The 18,694-nt window shown below is 37.1% G+C and overlaps 4 protein-coding genes across 4 annotated transcripts; 1 reads left to right on the forward strand and 3 right to left on the reverse strand.

Annotated features, from left to right (window-relative positions):
• Nucleotides 1–771: 771 nt before the first annotated feature.
• Nucleotides 772–1,583, forward strand: LOC116033464 (calcium-binding protein PBP1-like). Its single transcript, XM_031276207.1, has one exon. It carries the CDS (start codon nucleotides 1,050–1,052, stop codon nucleotides 1,383–1,385), a length of 336 nt encoding a protein of 111 aa, XP_031132067.1. The 5' UTR covers nucleotides 772–1,049; the 3' UTR covers nucleotides 1,386–1,583.
• Nucleotides 1,584–2,025: 442 nt separating this feature from the next.
• Nucleotides 2,026–3,161, reverse strand: LOC116031989 (fasciclin-like arabinogalactan protein 21). The gene has a single exon (XM_031274370.1). It carries the CDS (start codon nucleotides 3,145–3,147, stop codon nucleotides 2,128–2,130), a length of 1,020 nt encoding a protein of 339 aa, XP_031130230.1. The 5' UTR covers nucleotides 3,148–3,161; the 3' UTR covers nucleotides 2,026–2,127.
• Nucleotides 3,162–3,220: 59 nt separating this feature from the next.
• Nucleotides 3,221–6,300, reverse strand: LOC116031988 (receptor-like serine/threonine-protein kinase SD1-8). Its single transcript, XM_031274369.1, has 6 exons — nucleotides 4,875–6,300; nucleotides 4,617–4,777; nucleotides 4,308–4,518; nucleotides 3,976–4,213; nucleotides 3,697–3,847; nucleotides 3,221–3,605 (listed from the first exon to the last, which is right to left on the reverse strand). Exons 1-6 carry the CDS (start codon nucleotides 5,827–5,829, stop codon nucleotides 3,303–3,305), a joined length of 2,019 nt encoding a protein of 672 aa, XP_031130229.1. The 5' UTR covers nucleotides 5,830–6,300; the 3' UTR covers nucleotides 3,221–3,302.
• Nucleotides 6,301–13,324: 7,024 nt separating this feature from the next.
• LOC116032492 (receptor-like serine/threonine-protein kinase SD1-8) lies at nucleotides 13,325–16,776 on the reverse strand. The gene is made up of 7 exons (XM_031275082.1): nucleotides 15,342–16,776; nucleotides 15,119–15,247; nucleotides 14,866–15,026; nucleotides 14,590–14,800; nucleotides 14,245–14,482; nucleotides 13,967–14,117; nucleotides 13,325–13,864 (listed from the first exon to the last, which is right to left on the reverse strand). Exons 1-7 carry the CDS (start codon nucleotides 16,627–16,629, stop codon nucleotides 13,565–13,567), a joined length of 2,478 nt encoding a protein of 825 aa, XP_031130942.1. The 5' UTR covers nucleotides 16,630–16,776; the 3' UTR covers nucleotides 13,325–13,564.
• Between the last annotated feature and the right edge of the window lie 1,918 nt (nucleotides 16,777–18,694).

An 18,694-nucleotide genomic window follows, 5' to 3' on the forward strand; every position in this document is an offset into this window, starting at 1 on the left:
AGAATCGGAATCGGAATGAGTATCGAATACTTGATAAGGGTAATGGGTTTTGGTGAAAGAATTTAGCATGTTTGGTAATTTGGTGAAATAGGAATGATTATTAATAGTTGGAGAAGAAATGAAACCCTTATTTAAAAAGGGTATGGATTTTCTCATTAATGGGTATTCCAAACCCGTAGTAGCATTCTCAAAACCTATCCACCAAACACTAGCAATCACTTTCATACTCATTCCTTATGCCTAAACCCACCAACCAAACACAATTTGACAATAAACTAATGGAGTGACAATATATGTCATGTTTTGAAAATTGAAAGACAATATTTACACAATTAATAATTCAGGCGTGACATTAATAATTACTCCGTAATATATTTACGAAGTACATGAATTACAATTTTTTTCTCCATTCATCCCTCAACTTGTCTTCTCTCACACTATTCTTCCATATATGCCCTTTGACCTTTGTGGAAAGAAAGGTGGTGTAGCTTTCTAAAAGTTTTAGGGAAATTTTGACACTTGTAGGAACATAATAATATTTTGACTTTTTTTTTCTTATGGTCACCTTCATTGAACTCTTCAAAACTTTTAACCCATCCTACGAATTTTAAATTTAAAAAAAAATATGAAACAAGGCAAGGCTCCAAAGATTCTTCAATAGTCTAATGGTGTTTGAACCACAAGTGAAGTTTCCAAGTTCCCACCTCAAGTCCCCTTTAGACCAACAAATCATCCTCATCATGTGATTTGATTCCTAAACATATTTCCAATTGCCCTCCAAAACCCAACACCTTTCACAACCCAATTCTGCTTTGGTCTCACACAATATTATTATATTCTTAAGGTTTTCTCTATCCTATGCATATGGTCTATATTGTGCCCCTTAACAGGGTGACAAAGCCTACCAATTCTCCCCAGAAAGATCTCTGCAATTTCAGTGTTGCAATAACCAAAGCCAACCAGCTATTAACTCTCCTGTAACTTGGTTGTCAAATCTCCCTTATAAAAACCCCATCTTTCTCTTCAATAACCCAAAATTCCAAGAAACAATGGCTTTCCAAGATATGCTGCCATTGATGGCTGATAAGCTGGGTGGGGAGGGGTTAATTGAAGAGCTCTGTAATGGGTTCAGGGTGCTGATGGACAGGAACAAAGGGGTGATTACGTTTGAGAGCCTGAAGAAGAACTCTGCCATATTAGGGCTTCAAGATTTGGGAGATGATGAGGTGTGGAGCATGATCAAAGAAGGGGATTTGGATGGTGATGGAGGGCTTGATCAGATGGAGTTCTGTGTTCTGATGTTTAGATTGAGCCCTGAGTTGATGCAGGAATCTGAAGCTTGGCTTCAAACAGCTCTGCAAGCTTCTTCCCAAGTTCCCAGATGATCAAACAACAATGAAGATGTTTATTCTTACACTTTTTCTTTTTTCTTTTTGGTTCAGAAACTCCCAATCTAATAGTAGTACTGTTTAAATTAAATTGTTCTTGCTTTACTTTTTGTGTTTATATTTGTCTTTTGATTTTTTGGTCAGACTACGATGTGTCTTGAATAGATCCTAACTAAAGAAGTGCCTTTATACTTATATCATACTCAGACTAATTGTAGTTTACACCAGGTCAAGCCAATTAAGGTACAAAGTGCTGACCGTATTAGGTTTTTATACTAGAGGTGGTTTTAAACACCTCTATTACGGAAGGAGAGTGCACGACCATCCACTCCAATCAACCTAGTTGTCTATTGTTCTCAAAAAACCTAGTTGTCTATTAACTCTTTGATTTTTTGTCAGAACACTAAGTGCCTTGAGTAGATCTTAACTATAAGAGGTGTCTTTAAGATCGTATCACACACTAATATCGAATCAGTCCAATTAAAAATCAAACTGCTGGTCATATTGATTTTTTCATTATGAGATGTGATTTTGAATTACCTCCCTTAAAAGATGGGTGTGCATAATCATTCATGCCAACCAAATTGATTCTCTATTTACTCTTTGATGATAGAAAATAACACACATGATTCCATAAGCCTAACTTGAATTTTCTTGAATCAACAAAATTGAATACAAAACTATACACAAATCCCAGAAATTTGCTTGTCTCTCTGCATTGAAAAGCAGAGCAGAAGAACTAAACAATCTGGTTCTGAACCTGATTATATACCCCTAAAGCTCGAGAAATCCCATGGACAGTGAAATTTCTGGATCTTAAAACATCCGGTGCAGTGATCTCCACTCCATTGACAGATAAACTTCTTGTGGAATTATTGAAACTGATCTTGACTTCTGCACCGGGAAGCAGAGTGTTGAGAACAGTCCCCTGGGGCAGAGATGACAGTTCCTGGAATGTGTATTTACTGGGCACTAAATGAAGCTTCACCACTTTGTTCAACAATGGCGATGGGGATGATAAGAACCCCAAGCTGGGAGGCGCAAAGATGGTGACGGAGGTTAAATTGGCGTGATCGCCGGTGAGGCCGTCAAGAACAGAGTAGAGTCCGATTGCGAAGGAGACGAATCCGTTAGAGCTGAGGAGCTGAACGATTCTTGGCCATTCGAGATGGGAGGTGTTGGAATCGCAGGGCGAGGATTGGACGATTTCTTTTCCCACCGGCAAGAAGAACCCGGCGACTCCATGGACGGAGAGGCCGTTTCCAAGAAACAAATCCGGGTGGGTGATCAAAACATTATTGATCTCAACAGAGCGGCGTTTTGGGTCAATCTTGGTGATCTTGGCGTTCTTGTCGAGGAGAAGAGTGGAAACGCAGTTTCCGGCGGGGATTCTGAGGAGGAGATTAAAGGGGAGGCGAGAAGGGGAGGTGTGGTAGAGGAGAAGCTCCTTGATGGCCCAGGGAGGGAGAGAAACGTTGAAGAAAGCCGGGTCTTGGACGGCGAAGATTGTGGAGTCCGGCGAGGAGAGGAAAAGGTCCGGCGAGATTTGGAGGAGGGCGGCGAAGACGGTGAAGCCGCCGCGGAGGCGGAGAGCGCGGGAGGCGTTGATGGAGAGGTTGTGATGTAGTGATTGTTGGAGTGAGAGTTTGGATTGAGGGTTCCCGGAGCGGATGCCGGTGGAGATGGCGATGAAAGCTAGTGTCACAGAGAGGGCCAGGTAGAAAGGAGCGTGCCACCAGTGCGAACATGAATCCGCCATTGTTACGTTCTATGCTTTCTTCTTGCTTGCTTATTTAGAAGAGTGGCGTTACAAGTATATATGGACTAAGGAGTATAGATATTAAATCTAGGTGAAAGAGTTGTATAAGAGCTTATTATGAGGACATAAAATATTTACATAAAATGACAGATTCTTTATCGAGGATCGAGAATACTTATTGTAATCTCATTTTTAGAATTAGAATGAGAACTAGTACAAATAATGGAATTGGGTTGACTAGAAACAAATGCAGGTTCTTTGAGTTGCGGAATTGGTGATGCATGGTCATTGCTCAACATTTGAACTACATCAGACATTATAGGTCTATCCGTTGGAATTGCTTGGACGCATAGAAGTCCCACCTCGATGCACCTTATGACCTTGAGAGAGTCACATGATTCCTTTATGGTTAGATCAACAAATTCAAGCGGTTGTCCATCTTTCCAGTTTTTCCATGCCTAATAGAATAAAAAATAAAATAAATCATAACATCTTGGATCTACATATAATTTATTTATCCAAAGTCATGAAGTTATTGAAAATGCCTACCCATCCTAGGAGAGTGAGAGACAGTTGAGTCCGAAAAAAATTAGAATTTTTCCGGCCACTAACAATTTCCAATAGCAGCACTCCAAAACTGAATACATCTGATTTCTCAGAAAATTGACCATGCAATACATATTCCGGTGGAATGTAACCACTAAATAAAAAATGAAGATATATTAGCTATAGAAATATTTACAGAACTAAACATGACATATATTATGTACTTGTAAAGTTATCAATTGACTCATTTGCTAATCAAGAGTGGATTCTAACTAAACTTACTATGTCCCAACCACATGATTTGTTTTCTCCTGAGTTTGGTCAATCCCAAAAATTCTTGCCATTCCGAAATCTGATATTTTGGGTTTCATTGCTTCGTCAAGTAAAATATTACTTGCTTTCAAGTCCCGGTGAATAACTTTCAATCTAGAGTACTTGTGAAGATAAAGAATTCCTTGCGCAACTCCTTCTATTATTTGTAAACGTGTATTCCAATCTAAATTATCTTTCTGAATTGCATCTGAGAGAAAAAAAGAAATTTTATTAATGAAATTTCAAGATTCCAAGAAAATGAAACCTTGAAATTTAAGTCATAGAAAAGATAACAAATGTACCAAATAAGAATTTGTCTAGACTTCTCTTGGGCATGTACTCATAGATTAATATTTTTTCTTCACCCTCAATGCAGCAACCCAATAGGCACACAAGATTTGTATGCTGTAGTTTTGCAATTAGCTTCAGCTCATTCATGAACTCCTTCAAACCTTGAGATGATTGCTTAGATAGTCTCTTGATGGCTACCATCCCAAATTCTGATAAAAATCCCTGAGAAAAAATTCAAGACTATAAACTCTTACTGTAACATAAAGAAATTAAAAATCATTGTGTACGAGAGTGTGAAACAATTATCATGAAATGGTCACCTTATATACAGGTCCAAAACCACCCTCTCCAAGTTTGTTTGCTTCGTCGAAATTGTTTGTAGCATCCATTATTCTCCTGAAACTGAGATATAGCAACTCTATATCTTCTTTTCCGAGAAGAGGTGCATCAGATGACTCCGTAGACTTTTTAGAAACCCAACCTGGAAATGAACATAAGTTGGTGTGAACCAAAATAACCATATGCTCACCATTTGATATATACTTGATAGCTAGGAGCTAAGTTAGTTAAGTGTATACCTTTCCTTCCACGGGTGAGGATATACACCAAAACAGTAAGAAGAAACAATGAAGAGACTGAGGCAACTATTATTGCAACAAGACGTCGTATGTTTCTGTGAGGGGAATCATCATTTCCACTGCTTCCATCTGCATTAATTAGCTCAGATGCATGAACACGAACATAGAGATCTTGGCCGAAGTCACCTGCAGGTGAATAGTTATGTGCCAAATCGACCAAGTCGCCAAACCAGTTTATACAATTCACTGCAGAGTCAGAAGTGCTTTTTGAATACGCAAAAGCGGTGCAATTGCAGCTCCTAGAGCACTCCATTTGGCATTCCTGAAATGTCATATTTCCCAGTGAAGATGAATGGTCAGGCCATTTCCTCAACGGCAACCTCATGAATGTATCAGCTTCTCCACACCCCAAGGCTATGCTCCTCTCACACCCTGCATCATACTTCCCCTTATCCCAATCTCTCTGTGATTTTGGTTTAAACCCTTTCAAGCAACTGCAAACCGGGCGCGAATCGTAGATCTCACAGCTTCCAAATGAACCACAGCGTGCATACAATTCACACTCATTGGTTGGCGCCTGCCACAACATCTCCCATTTCTCACTTGTTTTTTGCCTCGACAGAAACTGCAAATGACCGTCTGGACTCAAGATGACCCTTGCTTGAATTGAGGTGTCAACATATCTATAGCTGAAATATTCTTCATCATTTTCTGTAGCATAAGTATATGATACATATCCCCCTGAGGGAAAGTAAATATTGTAAGTAAACCCATCCTGATACAAATTGCTCCTATAATAAGGTTTATCTTCTTTCCAAATCAAAAACTGGGGAGATCCTTTAGGATCCATTCCCCACGAGAATTTCCCTGGCCGGGGATCATCACTGCTACTCCAACATCTTATCACGTTCCCTTTTCCAGTTTTCTTGTTTACCTTTAGCCTCATCACCGGCATTAATGTATCGCTGTCGCCATCAAAGCTTTCCCAAAGGATGCTCTCACCCTGCTTCACAATAAAATCTCCCGTATCTTGCAGTTGGGCCGCCGTGGATCCGCCGCCGCCGCCTGAGATATTCGTTGACCATATAATATTTCTTCCGCTGTCATCCAAAAGCTGCAAATTCCCATCATACCCGAGTGTGAAAACGGGTTCAGAATCTTGACGCAGCGGAGATTCTCTGTTAGCCACCCAGATCACAGTATTGTTGATGGTGTTATACCATATCCCCAGAAAGGAAGAAGAAGAGTTCCCGGGGCGGAAGAATCCTAACGCGAAGTTCCCGCCGGCGGAGACTAAAGTCCGGTTTCCAGTAACAGATTCACCGGGTCTGAGATTGTCAGTGCTCCCTCCAAGATTGCAGGAAAAACACAGAAAGGCTAAGAAAACTTCAGAAATAATGCAACAATCATTACTTACAGCAGCAGCCATTTCACACCTTTCCTACGCAACAGCTAGCTAAAAGGAGTTGATAGGCAAGCTAGACTGTATTAATTAAGGAGTAGAATATGTATATATTTTATTCCTTTATTATGTTGATTTAGTCTAGTTTGTTATACTTTGCGTCTACGTGTTTAGCTGTAGATGGAAAATTTTCCATGACTCAGCATTTCAGCAGGAGTTATTATTGATGTAGATGGTGTATGTTGACTTTCTTTTGTGTAACTACAATAATGCAATCTGTTCGTAAGAGTGATATCATCAAACCACGGTAAACGACAAATGATGTTTACTTTCTAGCTCATTATTTTCTGTGCTTCAATATGGTGAATTGAATCATTGGCGCAAAACGGAAACAAAACTTGATAAATAGGTGAAATTTGTCATCACAAGATATTAAAAATTGACTTTCACCCAGAGTGATTTACTCTCTACAATCCTGTTAAACCAAAGTGTGGGCCCATGGAGTGAATAATTCCACCTTTTTTACACAAGTTAAGTGGTCTATGTAAAATAAGCAAGTTTTATTGTGGACTACGGTCCACTAAAACGACGTCATTTTGATTAATGAAAAAAAAAACGATAGAAACGCTTCCATTTCGTGCCGTTAACTCTGTGTATATAACATATTCAGTTTCATTTTATATACACTACAATTTCATTGGACAATATACACTCAAATATGTGAAACTGATATTCAGTTTCATTTTATATACACTGCAGTTTCCTTTCAACACAACTACAGTTTCGTTTTGATATAACTACAGTTTCATTTGATAATATAAAAACAAATGTGAGGCAGTATCTTTTAAGATGAACTGTAATTTCATTTACGTAGCTCCGTTAAGACTCGACGGCAGTCGTTTCTTTACATAATGAAATGGCGGCGTTTTGGGACCATGGTCCACCGTATAATGACGGTGTAAAATATATGCTTCCCTCATCCTACTCCTACAAAATCCAATTGTTTACATGATTTGGGCAAATTATTGTGTGGACAAGACCATAACAAAAAATACATTTTTAATATACTAAAAATGCATTATTCATGTACTGAATGCACATTATACAAAATAATGTATTTTCAGTATTCAAAAAATATATTTTTCCTGAATACAATATACATTTTAATATACTAAAAGTACATCATTTATATACTGAAAATACATTATTTCATAATATGATTCACACAACTATGTAAACCATGGTGATGTTATTTTTAATTTGCTTCCACAATGTAGAGAGAACGCTATTCCATATACAGTATAATTTGCCTACAAAATCAAATATATAATTTCTTTTCTAAAAGTCATAAGACTTTTAAAAGTTTTGAAAAGTTCAACGATGGTGACCATAAGAAAAAAACAAAAAAAAGCAACGAAACGTGCAAATATTATTGTTTTGCTCGAATTTAGTCCAAACATGATTGCTCCGACTAATAGATTGTCTCCACCTATGTTCATTTGTGATGTAATTGCTATCAATTTGGTTGTTTTTAAAATTGTACGTGTACATTGCACTTGCTACATGGAAATATCATCCTACGTCGTTAATTAATATTGCAAGAAGACAAATACATTAAAAAAACTAAAAAATGAATTTAACTTCTATATTTTTAGTGTACAATTAATATATATTGTCATATCATTTTTTTGGTCAATTTTATAGATCTAACCTATGCTAATTTCATTTAATTTATTAGATTCTAAGTAATTTATATACTTCTTTAAAAAAAAACCATTTTCTATATATTAGCCCCACATAAATAATTGAATCTATTTACTACTACTATTACATAAATTATATATAACATTGGTTTTTGTCAAACTGATTTCAAAAAGGATAAATATAAAATTATAATTTTTAAAAAACTATTTAACTTCATTTTTTTTTTATAGTGTATTTTTTTTTTTGAATATTTCATATACGACGTCGATTTTGTCAACAATCGACGTCGTATTTTTTAATTAAAAATAAATAAACACAAATCAAACAACGTTGATTTTGACAACAACCGACATCATATTTTATTTTAATTAAAAAAATTAAATCAAAATGATACTACGTCGGTTTATTTTTAAAAACCTACTTCATATGCTTTTGATGAGTTGTAGTTTTCGCGGTGGATGGAAAGAGGTAGGTGTTAAAACGGAAATAAATTCCCGAGTATCGTTCTCAAAGGATGGCAAGGAGGGAATTTGAGCTGTAAGGGGATTAAGCACAAGAGTGTTTAGTGTTTGAAAGCTAACCCAAACATAGTAAGAATTGTGCATTAAACATAATGAAAATAAGGAACAAAACGTTGGAAACAATCAATTGGAAAGGAGGATTTGGATCTTGCAACTCATATAGGTATCCTTGATTTCCTAAGATATTAGGCTAGCAACACTTAGATAATGAAAATGAGGTAAGGCAACTATGCCAACGCCACTCTCGTGGTCACTGGCTTATCATCTAGTCCATAGTCCCATTCTCATGGCAACTAGGCTAGGTGAGGCAAATTATCGAACACATGGTGTGCTATTTGCCTTCCACTCTCCCTTTTCTCAAAGGTGAGAAGGAAATGTGCTAGGCTAGGCTAAGGAGTAACCCTACTCTCGTAGGTGAGACTCCTTCTCCAAACACCTCTCATATAGGTTGATCACTCCTACACAAGAGTCAAAGTGGATCACCACTCACACAATCAAACTCATAATCAAAGCAATTGCAAAACCTAATTGATCAATTCAAAGCTCAAGAATATCCATACAAAATTGCTCAATCCAAATCCACAAAGATCTATCTAATCATACTTGGAATTGAAATAGCAAAAGGCAAAAGTAATGACAAGAAATTAAAATGAAGACTTAGCTTGAAATTGAACTTTGAACTTGAACTTGAATGTTGACCACAATCTTGCAACAATGGATTCTTCTCTAATTCTAATCTAAACCTATGAATTGCAATGTGGAGTGAATTGGGAGAGTTCTCTCTAGGCTAATCCTAGAGAGAGAAAGTCTAGGGTGTGGAATGGTGGATGAATTGAGAGATCCCCTTTCTTTTCCGCCAAAGTATCTTAAATAGGGAGTAAAATCGCCAGGTGGACGCCAGGGTGGACGCGCGCGTCCACGGCCCTCTGCTGCACAAACTTCAAACTTCAGAGAGTGAAAAATTGGACGCAGGGGTAGACGCGCGTCCACAGTGCGTCCATGGTCTATTTTGCACTCCATCTTCGACTCGTGAATCCTTCTCCGAAATTTAGCCATTTTCTGCCTTTTTGCCCATCTTTTTACCTACAAAATGATTAACAAAGCGTGGAACGGGGTCCGATGGCAATAACAAGCATTCTAACGCAATTAAGGGTCAAATCAAACATAAAAGCTTTCACTTGTGCACAAGATGATCCTAAAACGACCTTATAAAGATGGCATCTTTTGCACTTATCAGCTTTCAATTTAAAAAAATATTAAAACACAAACATACGACGTCAATTTTGTATTAATCATATGATTTTTACAATTAAGAAAAAAATAAATACGATACGACGTCGGTTTTTAACAAAAAAACAGACGTTGCATCGTTGGCAGCAAAAATACTTTTCAATTCCCTCTTTCTTTTCTTCTTTCTCTTCTTCATTTCTTTCTCCTTTCCTTAGCCAGCGCCACAGTGATCCGCCACCCTCCTCCTCATCCTTCTTGTTCTTCTCTCCACCGTCGTCGTTCTACTCCTCTGCCCGTCGCCACTACCGTTCTCCTCCTCTCACCACCGCCATCCTCGTTCTACTCCTCTGCTCGTCACCACCCCCCATTCTCTTCTCTCACCGGTCACCGCCACTCCATCGTTCGCTCGCCACCTCCTTTCACTGCCACCATCTCCTACATTCTGAGTTTTTGTATATTTTTAAAAATATTGTTTTAATCTTTAAATTTGTGTGAGTTGAACAAAATTATTTTAATATATTTGAAATTATTTAATTTGTTAATATATAGTGCATATATTTTGAATTTTAGGTATATTGTGTGTGTGTATATATATATATATGAATTATTGTGTATGTATTTTGAATTTATGAATTATTTTGTATATATTAAGAATTTTGTAAATTATTTTGTACTCCGTATATATTATGAATTATTGTAGGTTTCTAATTTTACTTTGGGTGGAGGAATCTATATTTATAATTTTATTCACTCAAATTACCTACCTTGTTAGACAATATCCATTTTGTATATTAATTTACAAATAAAACTTGTAGGTCATTAGATTGAATCGGGTATTTTATATCGACGTGGAAAAATTTATCTTAAGGTAAGATCATTCTTTATTTTTTTCTTGTGAACTTTCGACTTTCCCTTATGCATCCGGTGATTGGTCACACCGTGATCTATGCTTATTTATGTTTTCGGCTTTCCCTTGTGCATCCGGTGATTAGCCACACCATGGTCCATGCTTAAATTATTTTTGTTTATTATATTATCTTTTTATTTTTTTTAACTTGTTGAATTTGTGTTAACAAAAGTTTAATTAGCGTTAATATTATTTTAGATTGGATTGTGATGGGTAAAAGTTTGATGAATGCTCCTCGAATTAGTAAGGAATATGATAACAGAATTAGAAAATTTTTAGACTTTGCAAAGAATAACCTTCCGAATAATAATGTGAGGTTCTTTTGTCCTTGTAAGAAGTGTTGTAATAAGAGAAAATTAAGTGAAAACGACATATTTGATGATCTAATATATGTAATGTGATTAATCTCAATTATACAAAGTGGATATGACACGGTGAAAGAGATATGGCTAGTACATCTAACATGTATATTGACAACGAAGCAAATGAAGATGTTGAGTCTAAAGATTGGTTTGATGGAATGCTTCACGATGTTGGAGAAGAGTTCATCAATCGATCAAATGAGTTAGATGAATTATTGAATGATTCAAAACAACATTTGTGGCCGGGGAGTAGTAAATATATTTGTTTATCTACTTTATTAAAATTATTCAACTTGAAAGTTAGGAATGGGTGGAGCAACAAGAGGTTTACTGCCTTACTTAAATATTAAAGAATATGCTTTCAGATGGTAATGAACTTCTGATGAGTGTAGTTTTTGCGGTGGATGGAAAGAAATAGGTGGTAAAACGGAAAGATTTTCGAGTGTCGGTCTCAAGGATGGCAAGGAGGGAGTTTGAGTGGTAAGGGGATTAAGCACAAGAGTGTTTAGTGTTTAAAAGCTAACCCAAGCATAGTAAGGGATGCACATGAAACATAATGAAAATAAAGAACAAACAAAGGAAACAATCAATTGGAAAGGAGGATTTGGATCTTGCAACTCATATAGGTATCCTTGATTTCCTAAGATATTAGGCTAGCAACACTTAGATAATGAAAATGAGACAAGGTCACCAACACCACCGCCACTCTCGTGGTCAATGGACTCACTCCTTAGACCGTAATGTCATCCTTGTGATCACTAGGCTAGGAGAGCCATTTCGTCAAACACGTTATGTGCCTCTTATCTTCCACTTCCCCCTTTTCTCAAAGGTGAGAGGGAAATGTGCTAGGCTAGGCTAAGGAGTAACTCTACTCTCATAGATGAGACTCCTTCTCCAAACACCTCTCATATAGGTTGATCACCCCTACACAAGAGTCAAAGTGGATCACCACTCACACAATCAAACTCATAATCAAGCAATTGCAAAACCTAATTGATCAATTCAAAGCTCAAGAACATTCATACAACATTGCTCAATCCAAATCCACAAAGATCTATCTAATCATACTTGGAATTGAAAAAGCAAAAGACAAAAGTAATGACAAGAATTTAAAAGGAAGACTTAGCTAGGAATTGAACTTTGAATTTGAACTTGAACTTGAAATTGAACTTTAATCTTGAACTTGAATGTAGATCACAATCTTGCAACAATGGAATTCTTCTCTAATTCTAATCTAAACTAAGAATTGCAATGTGGAGTGATCTCTCTAGGCTAATCCTAGAGAGAGAAATATTCTAAGGTGTGGAATTGAAGTGTGATGGATCCCCTACAAAATGGCTCAATTCCCCTTTTAATCCTTGCAAAAACCGCCAAGTTCCGCGATGGACGCCATGGTGGACGCGCGTCCATTGGCGCGTCCACTTCGATAAATGCGTCCAGACTTCAACTTCTGCAAGCGTTCTGATGGACGCCCGGGTGGATGCGCGCGTCCACAGCAGACTGCTGTTCTGCTGCCAAACTTCTGCAAGCATAATTTCGGACGCAGGCCTGGACGCATGGGTGGACGCGCGTCCACCACACGTCCACTGCAGTCCTGGCCTAATTTTGCTCCAACTTTGGTTCGTTCTTCACTTATCTGAAATGTTGTCATTTCCTGCCCTTTTTGCACATCTTTTACCTACAAAACAATTAGCCAAGCGTGGAATGGGGTCCAATGACAAAATCAAGCATTCTAATGCAATTTACGACTAAAACATTCATAAAAGCTTTAACTTGTATACTAAACGATCCACGAACAACCGTATAAAAGTGGTATCTTTTGCACTTATCAACTTCTGAAGACTACATATGATGCCAATAAGATTTTGTGTTTAATTTCATGAGTATGTGGTATAAAAAGATACAAGCAGCTTTCAGATGGTAATGAACTTCCGAAAACTACATATGATCCCAATAAGATTTTGTGTTTGATAGGTATGGGGTATAAAAAGATATATGATTGCCCTAACGATTACATATTGTTTGCGAATGATTACAAAAAATTACATGCATGTCTAATATGTGGGGCATCTCGTTACATTTGTACAGTTGAGTTTCTTGAAAGCCTTAAATGATGGCTTGTTCTTAATTTTTTTTTTGAGTACTACTGACTCTGTTACAATGTAGTATATGTTCATAGCTATTTTCTCAACCTACTGAAGTACAAAGAGTCAACAGTTGCCTCCACTGAGGCTCGAACCCACTCCCATCATCCATGTGGGAGTGTAAACCGGGACACCAGCTATAGAGAGACAATGGAAAATTATACATGCTGTATTGAGTCGTCCGGATTTATCTATCCCTTAGAAAATTTAATATCTGCTCAACAACATAATTAATATGCCAACATTCTTGATTGAGATGTGACTCAAACCTCTAGAAGAGTCAAAGCGATAACATCAAACAACAAAGTACTTGGTAACCACATGATGAAACAATTGACTATGAAACCAGACACAAACCTATACCAAACTAGTATAATAGCTAACAAGGGCATAAAATATTTACACAAAATGACAGATCCTTTATCGAGGATCGAGATTACTTATTGTAATCTCATTTGTAGAATTAGGATGAGAAGTACAAACAATGGAATTGGATTGGCTAAAAACAAATGCAGGTTCTTTGAGTTGTGGAATTGGTGTTGCATCGTTATTGCTCAACATTTGAACTACATCAGACATTATCGGTCTATCAGTTGGAATTGCTTGGACGCATAGAAGTCCCACCTCGATGCACCTTATGAGTTTGAGAAAGTCACATGATTCTTTTATCGCTAGATCAACAAATTCAAGCGGTTGTCCATCTTTCCAGTTTTTCCATGCCTAATAGAAATAAAATAAATAAATAAAAATCATAACATATATTTCTATGGATCTACATATAATTTATACATCCAAAGTCATGAAGTTATTGAAAATGTTTACCCATCCTATGAGAGTGACAGAAAGTTGAGTCCGAAAAAAATTAGAATTCTTCTGGCCACTAACAATTTCCAATAGCAGCACTCCAAAACTGAATACATCTGATTTCTCAGAAAATTGACCATGCAATACATATTCCGGCGGTATGTAACCACTAAGTAAAAAATAAGATATATTAGCTATAGAAATATTTCCATAACTAAACATGACATATATTATGTACTTGTAAAGTTATCAATTGACTCATATGCTAATCACGAGTGGATTCGAACTAAACTTACTATGTTCCAACCACATGATTTGTTTTTGCTTGAGTTTGGTTAATACCAAAAATTCTTGCCATTCCAAAATCTGATATTTTTGGTTTCATTGCCTCGTCAAGTAGAATATTGCTTGCTTTTAAGTCCCGGTGAATGATTTTCAACCTAGAGTACTTGTGAAGATAAAGAATTCCTTGAGCAACTCCCTCTATTATTTGAAAGCGTGTGTTCCAATCTAAATTTTCTTTCTGAAATTCATCTGAGAGAATTATAGTAATTTTGTTAATGTAAGTTTAAATTTGTGATTCAAAGCTCCTAGCAAATGAAATCTCCAAACTTAAGTAACATAAAAGATAGCAAATGTACCAAATAAGAAGTTGTCTAGACTTCTCTTGGGCAAGTACTCATAGATCAATATTTTTTCTTCATCCTCAATGCAACAACCTAATAGGCGGACAAGATTTGTATGCTGTAGTTTTGCAATTAGCTTCAACTCATTCATGAACTCGTTCAGACCTTGAGATGATTGCTTGGATAGTCTCTTGATGGCAACCATCCCGAATTCTGATAAAAATCCCTGAAGAAAAATAACAACAATATAACCTTCTTTTCCAACCTAAAAAAAAATCATGAAATGATCACCTTATAAACAGGACCAAAACCGCCCTCTCCAAGTTTGTTTACTTCGTCGAAGTTGTTAGTAGCATCAATTATTCTCTGCAAACTAAGCTGCAGCAAGTCTATGTCATCTTTACCACCAAGAAGGGGTGCAGTTGACAGTGTAGCCCTTTTAGAAACCCAACCTGGAAATGAACATAAGTTGGTGTGAACCAAAATAACCATAACCTCACCATTTGATACTTGATAGCTAGGAGTTAGTTAAGTGTATACATACCTTTCCTTCCACAGGTGAGGATATACACCAAAACAGTAAGAAGAAACAATGAAGTGACTGAGGCAACTATTATTGCAACAAGACCACGTTTGTTTCTGTGAGATGAATCATCATTTCCACTGCTTCCATCTGCATTATATTAATTAACATCTATCATAAAAGTAAAGAAAGAAACACCTCACCCCACCCCGCCCCTGCTTAGCATCGGCCCTATATTACTTACTTAGCTCAGATGCATGAACACGAACATAGAGATCTTGGCCAAAACCGTTAAGACCAGCTGAATAGTTTTGTGTCAAATCGACCAAGTCGCCAAACCAGTTTAAACAATTGACAGTAGAGTCAGTACTGATATTCGCATACGCAAAACCACTGCACGAGCAGTTCCTAGAACACGCCATTTCACATTCCTCAAATGTCAAATTCCCCAATGAAGTCGAATGATCAGGCCATTTCATCCTGGGAAGCCTCATGAACCTATCATTCTCATCGCATTGCAGATCTTTTCTCCTCACACACCCTCCACCATAATCCCCCTTATCCCAATCTTTCTGAGATTTCGGCTTAAACCCTTGCAAACAACTGCAAACCGAGTGTGAATCGGACTCGGTTTGCTCACAGGTCCCAAATGCACCACAGCGCGAATAGAATTCACAATCAGTGGCGGGCACCTGCCACCGCATCAACCATTCATCACTCTTTTTTTGCCTCAACAGTACCTGAATATGACCATCTGGAATCAAGATGAACCTTATTTGAATTGAGGTGTCAGCATATCCAAAGCTGAAAAATTCTTCATCATTTTCTGTGGCAAAAGAATAATATGCAGAGTATCCCAGTGCGGGAAAGTACCTACTGAAAGTAAACCCATCCTGATACAAATTGCTCCTATAATAAGGCTTATCTTCTTTCCAAATCAAAAACTGGGGAGATCCTTTAGGATCCATTCCCCACGAGAATTTCCCCGGTCGGGGATCATCTCTGCCTATCCAAGATCTGATTAAGTTCCGTTTCCCAGTTTTCTTGTTTACCTTTAGCCTCATCCCCGGCATTAATGCATCGCTGTCGCCATCAAAGCTTTCCCAAACAATGCTCTCACCCTGCTTCACAATAAGATCTCCCGTATCTTGCAATTGGGCCGCCGTGGATCCGCCGCCGCCGCCGGAGATATTCGTTGACCATATAATATTTCTTCCGCCGCCGTCCAAAAGCTGCAAATTCCCATCATACCCGAGTGTGAAAACGCCTTCAGAATCTTGAGGCAGAGGAGATTCTCTGTTAGCCACCCAGATCACAGTTTTGTTGATGGAATTGTACCATATCCCCAGAAAGGAAGAAGAAGAGTTCCCGGGGCGGAAGAATCCCAACGCGAAGTTCCCGCCGGCGGAGACTAATGTCTGGTTTTGAGTAACCGATTCGCCGCGTCTGAGACTGTCGCCGCTCAATCCAAGATTGCAGAAAAAACACAGAAAGGCTAATAAAACATACGAAATGCAGCAAACCCATCCCATATCAGTATCACCACCTCGCCGTACAGTTTAGCTTTCCTACGCAAAAGAGATGATAGGAAAGATGAAGTCTATCGACTATCTGAATTTCAATTATTCAAGCACAAGTTGATGTAGTTGGTGTTTATTATATTCCTTGGTTCAAAGGTTGCATGAATTGAATCATTGGCGGCGCAAAAGAGCAACGAAACTTCGTGGCGATTAGTACTTATTAGTAGAATATAGATGGAGTTAAGTAGTCTACCTAAAATTATATGGGGTGTTTGGCGCGTAACAGAGTTGTTTAGCTGGTGGGTGATAATTTCACCCTTTTTTTTTTATACAAGTGGTTTACATAAAATATGCTTCCCCCACCCTATGACAAATTATTATGTGGATCCACTTTGGATCTTTGTCCAAAATTATTATGTGGACCCACGATGGTGACCATAAAAAGAAAAAAAAAAAAGTCCAAATATGATTGCTCCGACTAATGGATTGTCTTCACCTATTTTCATTTGTGATGTAATTGCTATGAATTTGGTTGTTTTTAAAATTGTGTAAATTGCACTTGCTACATGGAAATAGAGGTGTCAATGCAGCCCACCCCGTCCTATTAGGTTCGCCCCACAATAGACTTTTGCGGGCTGACTCGACGAAGCCCATGGGTTGGGAAATACCTAACCCAAGCCCGCCCCATGCAGGCTCGTAGGCCCCGTGGGCCTACGGTAAGATTAAAAAAACAAAAATATTTATTATTACATCAACTTCATATTATATATAATAAATTAATAATAGAAATAAAAGCATTCAATATTCTAAAAATTCACAATTAACAACACAATTCATCAATCCACAAATCCACAATCATAAAGATCGAAAACAAATCAAACATCATAATTCATAAACACATTGGCAATGTAATATAGTGACTAGTGTCTCAAAATCCAAACACAATGCCATAGTAATGATATGAATACTTAATATATCGCATGCCATGCATGTAAGATAACTCACCGAAATGGTGCCTATTTTCTTTCTAAAAGTTCAAGATATCCATATCAGCAAACATCTTCATGTCTTTCTGTCGTTCATCAAAATACACATCCAATGCTGATTTTTCATTATCAACATCATCTTGGTTACAATGTTCAACAAACTCCAATATCATTTACAAGTATAAAAATATTAAAAAATGTTATAACAGTATATAATAAAAGAAATACAAAAATGACACAAAAAATAGCAACTTACATTAATCATTTCATCACATGGAGTAGTGGTCAAATTTGAAGAACTAGAGGGCCGCGGTCATAGACTTGTTTTTATATGCTTCAGAAAGCATATACAACTTTTCACATAATCCAACTTTTGCTTGAAAGTATTTGGATCCAAATTTTTGAACCAAAATTCCAAAAGTTTAAATTTCATTTTTGGGTCAAACACCGCTCCCATAGCAAGAATAACACTATATTGTTCCCAATATTTTTCAAATTTCACTCTCATGTTACTAGCCATGTTTCTAATAATAACATCTTCATTATTCAAAATTTTTTCAACAAAAGCTCAATTTTCCAAAATTGCAAGAAGTATAAGTTGGTAGTACGATAAGTTGAGCTCGAAATCAATTTTATAATTTCATTAAAAGGCATAAAAAATTCACAAATCTTTTCATCTCTAGCCCACTCCTCATTTGAACGACAATGGTTATAATGTTGAAAACTACTAAAAGCATTCCGGTACTTAATAGCAGTATCATGCATCTTATAAGTTGAATTCCATCTAGTGGATACATCTGTTGGCAAACCAACTTTAAGTTGAAGACCAACTGTCTCAACACATTCTTCAAACACTTTCATTCTCCCCTTCGACCCTTAACATATTTCACACTATCTTGAATTTTATTCAAATCATCACCCATCACTTTCAACCCATCTTGCACAATAAGATTCAATATATGTGCAGAATATCTCACATGAAAAATTTTTTCCATTACATAACAAATCATTTTCCAAAGAAAGTTGTCCCTTCAAGATATTTTGCATACTATCGTTAGCAGAAGCATTATTCAAAGTAAGAGAAAACATTT

The sequence above is a fragment of the Ipomoea triloba genome, chromosome 10 (assembly GCF_003576645.1).
Source record: "Ipomoea triloba cultivar NCNSP0323 chromosome 10, ASM357664v1".
NCBI lineage: Eukaryota > Viridiplantae > Streptophyta > Magnoliopsida > Solanales > Convolvulaceae > Ipomoea > Ipomoea triloba.

What these genes read in the sequence shown, in the direction of transcription:
- LOC116031989 (XM_031274370.1), bottom strand. Translation starts at nt 3,147, where the DNA reads ATGGCGGATTCATGTTCGCACTGGTGGCACGCTCCTTTCTACCTGGCC.
- LOC116032492 (XM_031275082.1), bottom strand. Translation starts at nt 16,629, where the DNA reads ATGGGATGGGTTTGCTGCATTTCGTATGTTTTATTAGCCTTTCTGTGT. An exon ending in CCTCACCTGTGGAAGGAAAG is followed by an intron (nt 15,027 to 15,118) that starts GTATGTATACAC and finishes GTTCATTTCCAG; the next exon opens with GTTGGGTTTCTAAAAGGGCT. An exon ending in GTTTTGGTCCTGTTTATAAG is followed by an intron (nt 14,801 to 14,865) that starts GTGATCATTTCA and finishes ATTTTTCTTCAG; the next exon opens with GGATTTTTATCAGAATTCGG.
- LOC116031988 (XM_031274369.1), bottom strand. Translation starts at nt 5,829, where the DNA reads ATGCCGGTGATGAGGCTAAAGGTAAACAAGAAAACTGGAAAAGGGAAC. An exon ending in GTTTTGGACCTGTATATAAG is followed by an intron (nt 4,519 to 4,616) that starts GTGACCATTTCA and finishes ATTTTTTCTCAG; the next exon opens with GGATTTTTATCAGAATTTGG. An exon ending in TCTAGACAAATTCTTATTTG is followed by an intron (nt 4,214 to 4,307) that starts GTACATTTGTTA and finishes TTTTTCTCTCAG; the next exon opens with ATGCAATTCAGAAAGATAAT.
- LOC116033464 (XM_031276207.1), top strand. Translation starts at nt 1,050, where the DNA reads ATGGCTTTCCAAGATATGCTGCCATTGATGGCTGATAAGCTGGGTGGG.